The 12,969-nt window shown below is 38.4% G+C and overlaps 1 protein-coding gene across 1 annotated transcript in view; it reads left to right on the plus strand.

Moving 5' to 3' along the window:
- Positions 1 to 12,969, plus strand: part of LOC140246233 (guanine nucleotide-binding protein G(i) subunit alpha) — an 89,494-nt gene that overhangs the window by 52,428 nt on the left and 24,097 nt on the right. Inside the window, exons 5-6 of the mRNA XM_072325689.1 lie at positions 1,218 to 1,346; positions 4,539 to 4,668. Coding sequence (XP_072181790.1) covers positions 1,218 to 1,346; positions 4,539 to 4,668 — 259 coding nt within the window. The remainder of the gene's footprint in view (positions 1 to 1,217; positions 1,347 to 4,538; positions 4,669 to 12,969) is intronic.

Below are 12,969 nucleotides of genomic sequence, written 5' to 3' on the forward strand. Positions count from 1 at the left end.
TTATTCCAAGGGAAGTTTTGCCTCTACAGACTGGATGCCTTCAAAAATGAACAAATGGGGATTCTGGATATCACCCTCTACAGGTTATGAGACATGGATGTCAAATGTATAAGCATTTATGAAATAATGTCAACCCCCCCCCCCATGATAAATCAAATGTTCTGCATTTTCTTCAATAATCGGTATCAATACGTTGTACATATTAGATATTGCATCAGTAATCTTTCCCAACAAACTCCACTTAAGATTCTGCCTGCTGTCCTATAGATAGCACATCTTCAGTCAAACCCTTACAATGTCGGTCTTGAAAAAATGGGACTTTTGATGATTAACAACATAAATTGTCAACATAAATTTTCCTACTTCCTTCTGTAGCAAGAGAGACAGCAAAACACAAGTTCTCGGCAAATTTAATTAGTAAGACTCAGTTGACTTCAGGCTCATACTCGTATGTTACATGAAAACTGAGTATCCATATGTAAAAAAATAAATAAAATGTACACTTGTAAAAAACAAACAATTACCTTATGCCCAATTACTGTAAATCATGCTCCAACATTGCCATTATTCATTTGACAAGTGTAATCAGTGCATGATTTATACAAGAAGTTACCATGTAGGTGAGCCTTTCTTGAATTTGACAGTTTTTTTATGACCAACCAAGCATTTTTTTCCCAGTGACATCTTTTTTTCTGTTATTCGTATTCAAATAATTTTTTGAATCATTAAAACGCTTTAGGTAATGCAGAATATTGGTAATGTACAGAATTAGAGAAAAGAGTAAATGTTATTTCTTGACATTCACATCAAAAGCAAGTAAGCAGGTTAATGAGCAGTCATCCAATGATTTGCTTTTAAGACATTTTCTTAATAAAGTTTTGCAGACACTTGACTCTTGTGCAAGTTTCTTATTTTCAACATGTAAAACATTTAATGTAATGTTAAGCATGTTACTTTTTTTATTTTTTTTTGATGCCATGCAGAAATATTATCATGTTGCTGTGACATGCTCCACAAAACCACTCTTGGCCCAACCTGAACTGTAGAAGTCTAGGTCTGCATGGCCCAATATCATCAACTACATGTGTACTTTTATTTGTTTTGATTACAAAAGTATGATGTCTCTTTGTACGATTGACTGTTCTTCTTTAATTGAATATTAGTGCATTACCTGTCATGTGTATTTTGTTGTTGTTGTCCTTTTACCCAACCTCTAGTTATCTGAATGCCTTGGATCGGTTGTCAGCTCCTGGCTACATCCCCACACAACAGGATGTTCTGAGAACAAGAGTCAAAACCACTGGTATTGTGGAAACTCATTTCACCTTCAAGGAACTCCACTTCAAGTAAGTGTAGTATCTTTTACCTTAACCTTAAAATTACATAAAACGAGGGTAAAATTTTGCCAGGCATTAAGCTCTTAACTTTACAGCAGTGACATTGATATCATTTGATGATTAAGTGTAGAGAAACAGTGAAGACAACTTGCTGCTCACAAGTTTTTATAATTGATTGATCACTGTGCATGGCCAGTGCTGTTCTTCCAGTATATAGAAAGCTTTATGATGGAGTTCAAGCCAGGATAGGTTTGTACCTGTTCAGTTGTTCACACCAAATCTGCATTCTGCTGAAAACAAACTTGAAGCAGTAAATAAAACTGTGCGGATTTGCCAGCTCAAGGTTTTAAGAGTATGGGCTTCGTTCAAAACAGCAAAATTTAGTCAAAACTCGCCCACGCCTACCTGGGGCTAGATAAATTTCCAGCCGAATAGAAATCCCTTCAGTTCCTCACTCTAGTCCACTGAATACCAATGAGAATCAAATCAAATGCAGATCACCCTCATTTCTTTTCATGCTCTCCTCTTTATTCAATCAAGTACAGTTTCAGCCTCGTCACTTCTCTCTGTGATCCTGTGTTTACATTTACAATGAAATTCCAGAATAATCAGGAATGTTTGGTTGCTTTAGCTTTGCAGCTGTGTAAAACACCCTGTGTAAAAATATCCAAGTGATGCACAGGTGTGAGTGCATCAGTAGGATGTGGTAACGTAACTATGGAAATCTTTGATCCATCGTCAAGTCGACTCTAGAATTTGTTGTTGTTGTTTCTCCTTTTTCATGGCATTGCAGTGTTTATCTCATCAACTTGTGTATGCATGTACATTCAGTCTGTTGTTAGTGTAGATCAAGGAGGCACATGCCAAGAGCAGACTGGCAGCTCTAGGATGAATTTTGTGATTCATTTTGTTTATAAATGCGCAAGGTCCTGTGATGTGTATCCTATTGGTTTCGGAGTGTCAGTCCACTTGATGAAAACAGGAAAAAGATGCTGGTAGTGCTTTAAGGTGCAATCACACATCGCCGGTTTAGATGGCGGTTCATGGCGGTTCAGCAAATCGCCGTGCTCCGCCAAAGACCGTGTTTACACCGTACACAAACCGTGGTCATCCGTCACCCATCCGCCATGAACCCCGAGAACCGCCGGGAACCGCGGGGAACCGCCAGAAAAATTAAACATGTTTAATTTTTCGTGGCGGTCTAGGCGGTTTGAAATGGACCGTGTTCACATCGCCGTTCATCGTGTTAAGAACGGCATCCTCCGTCTTTGCACCGCAAGATCCGTGATAATACCGTCTTAACACCGCCATAATTTTCAAGCGAAAAGAAACAATGAACTTAAAAGAGAATAATGGCTCCGGCGACACTTCGTGGCGGAGCAATAAAAAATGGAGATAAACGCAAAGATGAACCCATAATGCAAGATCGGGCAAATATATTGAATGCTACAGTTTCCTTACTTCTTTAACACTTATACAGTAACAAATAAAGTTTAATGTTCAAAAAGTTGTTAGGTATGTTGAATAGTACATCATTTACATTAAAAGGTAAGTTCAGTCAAAACTTAACAGATTTTAAGATGGCCAGCAACGTGTTACACACAGAAGACTTATGTAAATATGTTGGGTTCTGCTTTCGTGATTATGTATGCCATTTTTGTAAGACTGCATGTTGATACAGATATGTTGAAACTTAAGAGAGTAGAGGGAAAAGCAATGTTGAAACTTGAAAAAAAAACCACCATTATTATGTTACATGAACCTGTAAGTAAAGAGGAAACTATACACATAATACTATATATGCTTCTTTGATAATGTATAATGTACATAATATGTCTTTTTATTGACTGTTATTAAAGATATTATTATTATATTATCATCATTACCGTTCTTATATAGCGCATAATACCTTTGGCAAGGTCTCTATGCGCTTTAGAGGGGGAACAAAAAGATAAACAGGAAAAGGTAATTTCAGAAACAGTAACATGCTGCATAAATCATCATCTACAATCACTATGTTACTATTTTAACAGTTAAGTATTTAAAAACATTTTTGACTTATTGATGGAACTTGCATGTTCTATCACTTGGGATGCTGTCCACAGTTCTGGGGCGGCATAAACCACGTTTGCCATATTAGTTTGTTGTAATGGATCGAGGGTATCACATAAAGATTCCCCTTACAATTTAGGAACTCTCCTAGGCTCATATTTCACAAGAAGCTGTGAAAGATAAGAAGGAGCAATTTTGTGAAAACATGGATAAACAAGCAACAAGATCTTAAATTCAACACGCGAAATAATTATGTGAAAACTTGATTAAGAAAGAATTAAAAAAAGAGAGATGTTGAAACAAGCAAGTACTTGTACATCACTTGATAAATAAACCTACAAATGATCAGGAAACTTTGGAAACTATTTTGGATTCTGCTTTGATATGTATGTCTTTTTAATGACAGTTAATACGGATATTTTAAAAATTAAAAGAGAAAGAGAAAAGTCACGTTGAAACTTGAAGATAATTGCTTGTTGCATCACTCAAATTGTGTTTATATACCTAATAAAGCAAAACGCTCCTTGTTGAAACCCATCGAGGACAAGTGAAAGGGCTCTGATTGCATCCAACTACATGGGCTTGGTATGGACTCCTCCACCTTCCGGGACGATACGTGTTACTACCGCGTCAATCCGCGTTTGCTCCGTGTTCAAAACGTGTTGAGAACGTAGTCAAAGTGCTTTCCGCCATCATTGGGACACGGTTCACGGCGGTTTGAGAACCGCCATGAACCGCCATCTAAACCGGCGATGTGTGATCGCACCTTTAGCAGGCAGTATGGGGGGGGGGGGGGGTCATCACAAAAGAGGAATGATACAGCCATCTGCTGTAGGTTAGATTTGAATTTTATGTTGGTTTCTGTCTGTTTTATTTTATTAAACGGGGGCCATGTTGTTTGTTTTCACGAATTGAATCTGACGCTATTGTAAATACACTATTCAACTAGCGCATGGTGACATTTTCGCGTGTTGTTAAATTCTTGATCTGGCTGTGATTTGCGAAATTCATGAAGAAAAAACCCTCATGAAAATAATAGCTTATACAGTATATGTGTGTTATGGTAGACTATTGAAAATCTAATTTAGGTGTATAAAACGCTTTCTATTTTATGTTCGTTCTTTTTGTTTCTGCATCACTTCATCCTAGAATGTTTGATGTTGGAGGTCAGAGGTCAGAGAGAAAGAAGTGGATACATTGTTTTGAGGGAGTGACTGCCATCATCTTCTGTGTGGCCCTCAGTGCCTACGACCTCGTCCTGGCTGAAGATGAAGAAATGGTGAGACAGTTTCCTCTCCGTCTGTCCTCTTGTCTGTGAAATTTGTTTCCCACTCTGCGCTTGGCAGCAGGAATCTTGTTATGCCGTTCACGCTTTAATCTCCTACTTCAACTGAAATGAAACAAATTTGTTGGCTGTAAACTCAAACAGCAGTCTTTTGCAAATTGGGGAATCATACTTTTACAAGATTTCAAATGAGGCCCACGAAAGTTTCTATCTTGGCCAAAATCTAAGCCGATATATTCTGGGCAGAAAATAAGCAGATGGATGTAGTTAATAACCTTGGGATGGAAATAGTGAAAGCTGGAGGTGTGACATAATTTGCCATTGGTATGACTCTGCAAGTGTGTTTGCCCAACAAGATACTGCTTGCACTTGAAAGGCAAACCGATGGATATAAATTTACTTGTGTGGCCAAGGAGATGGAAATGAGAAGAAGCCAATACACTCATTCATCTGAAAGAATAGAAGAGAAGGGGGAGATAGGGAGAGCGGGTGAGGGGAAACGAAACAGAATGCGACAAGCTGCATCAATGCACGCTATGGCTGGTTAGCCATACATGTGGGGCTCGCTCACCTCACCGTAAAAGCTACCGTACGCGTGTGCACGACACACCGGGAATGACGTTCACGTGCAAAAAAAAACTGCTTTCACAGGAGGCATAAGCTGGCGAGAGGAGTTCTGTGCCGAGCCTTGACCTTTTCTCATGCTGTCAGGCACCATCAGCAATCTATCTCTTTTTTCATGGAACGGGTGAAAGTAAGAAGGGGTGTAGGGCCTTAGCCGTTTTTCTACTTGTCGTGTTATCCACAACGATCACCACTGTTGTTTGTTTTTGTGTGTGTGTGTTTGTGTGTGTGTGCATGCGTGTTTTGAATGATCAGGCATGCACTTGATTTTGAGTGAAGATGATATGTGTACAAAACAAAAACAAAAAAACATGTTGAGATTGAATGAAGGCTACTTTTGCATTTAAAGTGCTTTGTTTATGCTCATTTCACAAATAAAGTGTATGGTGAGTTTATTCAGTATTTTCACTTGCTTCAGCAGTTGTCAAATCCCAGAGCAATCTTCAGCAACAGAGAGAGCAGACTATATCTTTTTTGAAGAATGCAAATATTAAGACTCTGATTGCTGTGGAAATTGGAAAAAAAAATACAGCCCAACCCGCAGCACCAGTACTAGTTCATGGGAATACAGTCTGCAGACTCAGCATCCAAGCTCCCAGACAGAGAGTATCGATGTTTGTACGTTCGCTAGACTCCAATAGATGTATGGACCAAATGCTAGAAGACGGAACATCTCGTCTTGGGATGTTCATTCAAATCAAAAGTGATAACGCACTCCCTTACCATGTGCCATGCTCTGCATGCAGAATATAATATCTGGGTTACTAGTCACCAGTCCTTCTCATTATGTATGCCCAAACTGGATAGGCCTTCCCCACCCCTCTTTATTTTTTTTTAAAGGACAGACTCACAAGATGCCATACATGTAGTTGGTATGATAAGCAAAGTCAAAGCAGATCCTTCTCTTTAAGTTGAAGAAGTAGACAAGTTCGATGTTTTCAATAACCAAGGGTTTTGTAGTTGTATCTCAATCTCTAGAGCTCCATTACTGAAAGCATTGCTAACATATTGCAAGACGATGTTGAGATGATTGTATTGCTCTGCACAGCATTGGATGATCCAGTGATCGAGTGGTACATGTAGGATCATGCTGTTGGTTGGGGGGGGGGGGGACAGAAAAGAGGAAAAGCATGTGATTGAGCATGAATAATTATGGTTGCCGTTAACTGGGTGCATATCATTCATGCATACATACAAGAGAGAGTGGAGCCCTGAAGCAGTCTCGAGCCATTCTTGGCCGACCTCCCTCCCCCCCCCCCATTTTTTACATTATTCATGCAGTCCTTTGTGAGGAGGTAGGGGACATGTTGAATGTTTGTAGCGGAGAGGGCCCCGAGTATAAGGGAGGGGGGAAATTAAGAAACACAGCAGGGAAGATATCATCGATCGATCCTAAGGAGAACTGACACCACAATGGAGCCAAGAGTACTGCATATGCAGTAGTATGAGTGGCCGAACCTGCGTCACCTAGTAGCAAGTACAGTATGTTTATGCATCTCTTTGCATCCCGCATCTCTGGCCATCCTTGAGATGATGATAATGCTTGCTAACTTGTATTTTCTGTTTGTTTTATCTTTTATTTTCATTTGAGGGGCAGGGGGATAATGAATTCAGTAAATTACTGTACATACAACTGTAGATTATGTGTACGTTGATAGACAACTACAAGGTGATGCAAAATTGCCTACTTTTCCTCCATTATACTTGTGATAAATACATTTAATATATGCCCTTTTGTATTGCAAAAATGTACAGTCCTATAATGAATTATTCAAGCTATTAAAGCCCTTACAAACAAGCTATAAAGAAATATGGGCTATTTGAAAGAGATAAGGTTTACTGTACTTTACCTATTAACGCTCGATATTAGACACAGCATGGTTTTGTCAAATTAAGAAAGAGTAATATGTTAAAAGCAATTTTAAGAACTCAAGGACGTAATACTTGCATGTAAGTTTTCTGAATCTGCTGTGCGCACACTGTACCGGACAACACACAGAGTAAAATCAACCTGGGTGTTAGAAAATATTGTGCTGGTACCAATATTCATTCAGAATGCACATTCACTGTCAACAATGATCCACCATACAATGTAATGTGACCGTGCATCACCAAACCAACAAAAAATGGCACGCCCTGATTTTACATAAGGACTCGAATAAGTGAAGGGGGTCAACCTAGTTTATCCTAAGATTTTTATATTTTCTGAAAGAGCAATTCTTCTTTTATATTATTTTAAAAGTTAGGATCATAAAACGAATGGCAAATTGTGTTTCTTTAGCAGTTTTTCTATAACAGTTTTTCGTAGAACAGTGTGGTTAGGTACAGTATGTCATAGAGGCCCCTTTCCATTTCTTAAAAATCCTGTACACACTCTTCAATTTGAACTCAAATAACTTTTGGAAGGATAATGCTACTGCTTTGAAAGTTGGTATAGGTAATAGATAGAATGTGTTGATAGAGCATGTTTAATTTCAGCTTACTCTGATTATCCCATCATTATTGTTGTGAAGACGTTTTACATTCTGTTTTTTGACCCATTCATTGCACAGCTAGCATGGCAAGGTAAGACGAGCGCTTCAGTATACCCTATACTTCAGAGCCTCTCTTCTCAGTACATGCTTTTCCAGAGTGGTGTGCTTTATTTCCAATATTAAATAGGTGAGGAGAGTCCATTTGAATTCAGTTATACATTGTTCTAAAGCTTCAAGTGTGTTTTTCAGAATCTGCCCTTACCTAAAAATCCATGTCTGGTGACTTTTTGTTGGTTTTGTGATGCAGGATTACGTATACTTTACAGAAAAAAAAAAAGATTCTTGTTAGTATCACTGCCTCCTGAAATATCTTCAGCAAGACCCAAATTATATGTTGTTGTTGTTGTATGGCTTTTTTTGCGGGGGGGGGGGGGGGGGGGGAGGGGGATTCCAAGACAGTATGAGGTTTGTGCATCCCTTCAGATGCACAGAAAGAACTGTACATTCATAAAATACAGGAATGAATGCAGAGAACATTCATGGCAACTAAACCCAATATTTTCAAGGTTACTTCATGCATCCAGTGGAGTATCCTCTCTGCATTTTGAGAGTTCTTCCCATACTCACAGCTTGAAATTAAGCTGCCCCACTGAATGATTTCAAAACATGATTGCAGTTTCCAAGATGTAATGTGAAAACTTAATGGCAGCCGTGAGTGCCCACAAAGGAATTTATTTTTAGTTTATCGGAGGTGAAAATTGGAAATGTGCACAGCTCATGCAATGAGATGTTATTTATAGAATGCTGTCTGACTGTAGCTTTCAGAGAGGAGCTTTGCTGACAGTCAAGAACAATGAAGTACAGACGGCAGACATTTATTTTGTTCATTTTCAAAACGAATTGTAGTGATTTCATTCTGCAGTTGCCACTTCCAATTTTGCGCAGTTATTTCTCAGATACCAGTGTACATACAGTGTATTTGTTTTTCACAGCGATATCATGCAATGTAAATTTCAGTTTCTTTTGAAGTATGTTTGTCAAGAAAGAGAGGAAAGGCACCTCCTTAGTTGAAAACAGCGGATAGAAGAAGAGGACTGTTTCTTCTATTCACTTCTCATACTCTTAAGACCAAGTGGTGAATGTTAATGTTGTGGAAGGGGAAGCCATTCTTGATAAAGGGGGGTGTGTGTATACAGCATGAGGTGCAGCATAGCAAACATTATACCAGCCTACAAGAATTTCATGCATGTCTATTGCTGGATAGCTAGAGACGAAGGGTAGAGAGGGAGAGGGGTAAAAAAATGGCTACCTGGCACATATTATTTACACAGATCAGGGGAAACTTGCCTGAAATGCTTTCAACTGCTCTCTCTCTCCCGCTCCGCGATCTCAGCCCTCATTGAGCTCTGGGCCGTGTGCTCATGACTAATAGGTGGAGAGCCATGACAACAGCCGTGTGCAAACACAGGTAAACGCGAGAGAAATTGGCCCGATATTTCAGTGTGAAAGGGCTGTGTGGCAACGTGCTCATTTAACGACGGCTCAGTGGTGCAGATTTTTATGTCCCTCCAATTTTGAGCGGCTGTAATGATATCTCTGTCATATGATCACGCCGTATCATTTTGAATTTGTGAGGAGAAAGGGACATTTATGCCGATAAAAATCAAAACCAATTTAAACTCTCTTTTTTTTTTAACCCATTGAGGACGGGCTAATTTTGCTATAACATGCATTTTCCATAGACACTTGCCCGAGTATACTAGGGACTAGTCTTCAATGGGTTAACAGTGTGGGGATATATTGTCGCAATGATTCATGGAAAATGGAGATCTTCAAACTTTTCGCATTTGTCACATGGAGTCGTGGAGGAGATTTATCTAAGATGTGACTCACTCTGTTGCAATACCCAGTATCATGTCTTTGCAGATAGGATTGCCTTTTCTAGACAGGAAAGAGCTACATACTCTGTGGGTTGGGATCATGTGATAGCTTTAATAGTGAAGCACATCTGATTCCTGTCCCATCTAGCCATGTCCTTGTCACAATTTCCTCTAAATCTTTACTAGCAGCACATCACCTTGGCTATGGTCCTTTGTCCTCCAAGTACAAACTGTATGTGTGCAGGGTGCTACATAAGTTTATTGACCACTTGCCCAGTCGGGCAAGCAGATTTTCAAATTTGCTGCAAAACGCTTGCCCGAAAATTAATTTAAAAATTCTTCACATAAGTGCTGGAAAAAGTTGCTGAAATGAATTATAAAATGTGTTGCATCACTAAACAGCCATTATTGTTGGGCTTCTGTATGGTTGACTTTGTGGGTTTTCGGGGGGAGTAAGTGAAAAAAAGATGGCTTCAAAACTTTTTTCTTGTTGGGCAAGCATTTGTTCTCATTGTTCAAAAACACTTGCCCAAATTTGATTTTCACTTGCCCAGGACAATCAGGCAAGTGCCTATGTAGCACCCTGGTGTGTATTTCAATTTCAAAGGAATTAAAGTATGAGTCCAGGCAAAAGACATGTTTGTTTTTTAAACAGACATAATAGTTATGTAGGTGATGTCCTGTGGTTGGACATTTTCTGTTGGGAGGTGGTATGTAGGCATGTGGATGCCTGAAATAGTGGACTTTCTTACCCTCCTTTATTGTATTGAAAATCACTTTACTTTTTCTTTAAACAGTTGATTTGCTGACATCAGAGGAAGGCAGTGAATGATAAATGTCATTTAATCTCATTTTGTGAAGTTCCCGCTCAATACGTTTCACCTTGGTCTCTTCCCAGCTCCCTGTTTCTACAAAATCGATTTCACTGCCAAAAGGCCGCATTGCAAATGATTTCCTGTGTTGAATTATTGCCCAGGTCATACAAAATTAAAAAGCCAGAATGGTATACTCTTGCATCTCATATCATATTGATAGAAATTGATATGTTTGACCATGGAGCTTCATGGTTTGACTGCAAAATCTTTGTAAGGGTGCTGCATGCTCATGACAGACTTGAATATTTTAGTCAAACTATGACTGTCTTGCCATATTGAAGTCTAGAATTTGATTTCTTATTGTAAATTACAACTTAGGATTTAAACAAAAAAAGAACAAAACAAAACAAAAAAACAGACTGAACATTGTACAATGATGAGATGAAAATGCAAAAATTTATAACCATCAACCAAGGATACTATAACATGCATAATATGTATATTTTTTTAATCCTAAGGGCACAATATTTGACATTTCGTTTGTCATGCTTTGTGCTATACCTCTCCAATCACATGCTGACTTTACAATTATGTGTGTATATCTGTCTAGGCATCCAAGTATTTTGTCAGCAGAGGTGTCGCCTGGGTTGACCCAGAGTGCTGAGCAATATATTAAAATCACTGGTATGAAGTCACCTCGGGTAGCAAAGGCTACCACACAATATTATGGTTAATGCATTTCTTTTTATAATGTGTTTTCGAGATTCCATAATCTTGATAGTTAATAACCAAATATATTTTGGGGTTTATTAGAAGTGGGTGAATGAGAACAGTGCCTGTAGCAATCCTTGGATGGTAATTAATTTCAGCATTCTATTTTAGGCCTCCGTTTGCAGAGAATACCAAAGACTGGACGTATACTAGGCCCTACATTGTATACGACACCAGCATAGGAGCAGACATAGTGGATTTATGCCTTGCTTTGAAATATTAGAAAAAGAAAATCCCTTAATTTGGTCATGCTTTGACAAGATTCAATATATAATCTGTGTGACGTGTGTTTGTGACCAAATGTTTATACTCTTCTTTCCAAGGCATATTTAATTAGAGGCTTTCAATCAAATAAAACAAAACATATGTCCAATTAGGTTATTTTCTATAGATAGCCAAGGGGGATTATTGTGGGAGAAATAGCATTATTAGACCTACTTTTTCAGAAGGGCACAGAGTACTGCAGTGCCATGCTATCACATTAATATAGATGTAAGATATTGTATTTTTGCTTTATATTTTGCTTGCTTCATATAATTCTGCACCTCTTAAAAAGCACAAAAAGAATAAATATAATTTTTGCTCCAAATTGTTCCTTGTGGAGATTCAGAAACTGCAGTCATTATAAAATTGCACAGTGTGCTGTGTAGTAGAACATATTATACTATGTATTTCTTTCCACATTGCAGACAGCAGAGCAAAAGAGATGTACATTATTACAGTATCATTAACTGTTACTTACATTCCAACATTCATTTTGTGGGTTCACGTTGTACATCATGTATCAAAATGTGTGTGTGTAAGTGTTTGTACATGTGTGTGTTTATGCCAATTCATGCATTGCAAATTTGCACACTACTTAAAACAAGGCAATTTCTCCCTAGCAATTAGCTGTGCCATTTGTCATTCATAATCCACTCCTCCCCTGGCAAGTGAGCAGTGTAATTTGACATGGGACATTTATCAAGATGGCTGTAAATTCTAGGTGTATGACAGCTACTGGAGAATGGGGGGGGGGGGGGAGCATAGTCTGTGCTTCAATACAAGGCTGCCTTTTTTTTCTTTTTCTTTTCTTTACCAGCTCATCCTCCTTTTCTGTACTTCTTCGTCCTCTTTTCATAGTTTTTTTTTTGTTTTTTTTCTTCTTATTGTAAGTGCCTTTTTTTACTGTTCCTTCTTGCTTCTATTCTTTTCCCATACTGTCTCTCTTCTCTCTCTCTCTCTCTCTCTCTTTTGTAGTACTTTTAATTAAGCATTATCATCATTCAGTCTTGGATTAAACTGGGTTTTATGAGAGATGGTAATTGAGAAATGAACACTCCACAGGTAAACTCAGTTTTGGGGAGGACATAGAATAATGGTTAGAAGTGAAAATGAAAAAGAAATAAGAAGAAAGGTCTGCCAAGAAGGCATATTTTTAGAATCACAGGGTCTCAGGTAGGTTTGTGTAAAATATCCACGAAGTCAGATATCATACATCACATTCATATTCGAATATGATGTACATGATAGACTTACATTTATACGTATGTATTTTGTTAATTATCTAGAGCCACTGCGGGCAACTGCAGAAGGGCCAGAGGGCTGTACCAAGCATTTCATAGTTTTATTTTGTCATTTTAGAAGCCTGTGCATGCAAAATAATGATAATGATAATGAAGAAAGAGTTGAAGGGTGTTGCAACATGAAGATTCTTCCCCCCCCCCCCCCCCAATGACGTGCAATTCATTT

Source organism: Diadema setosum, chromosome 2, assembly GCF_964275005.1.
Source record: "Diadema setosum chromosome 2, eeDiaSeto1, whole genome shotgun sequence".
NCBI lineage: Eukaryota > Metazoa > Echinodermata > Echinoidea > Diadematoida > Diadematidae > Diadema > Diadema setosum.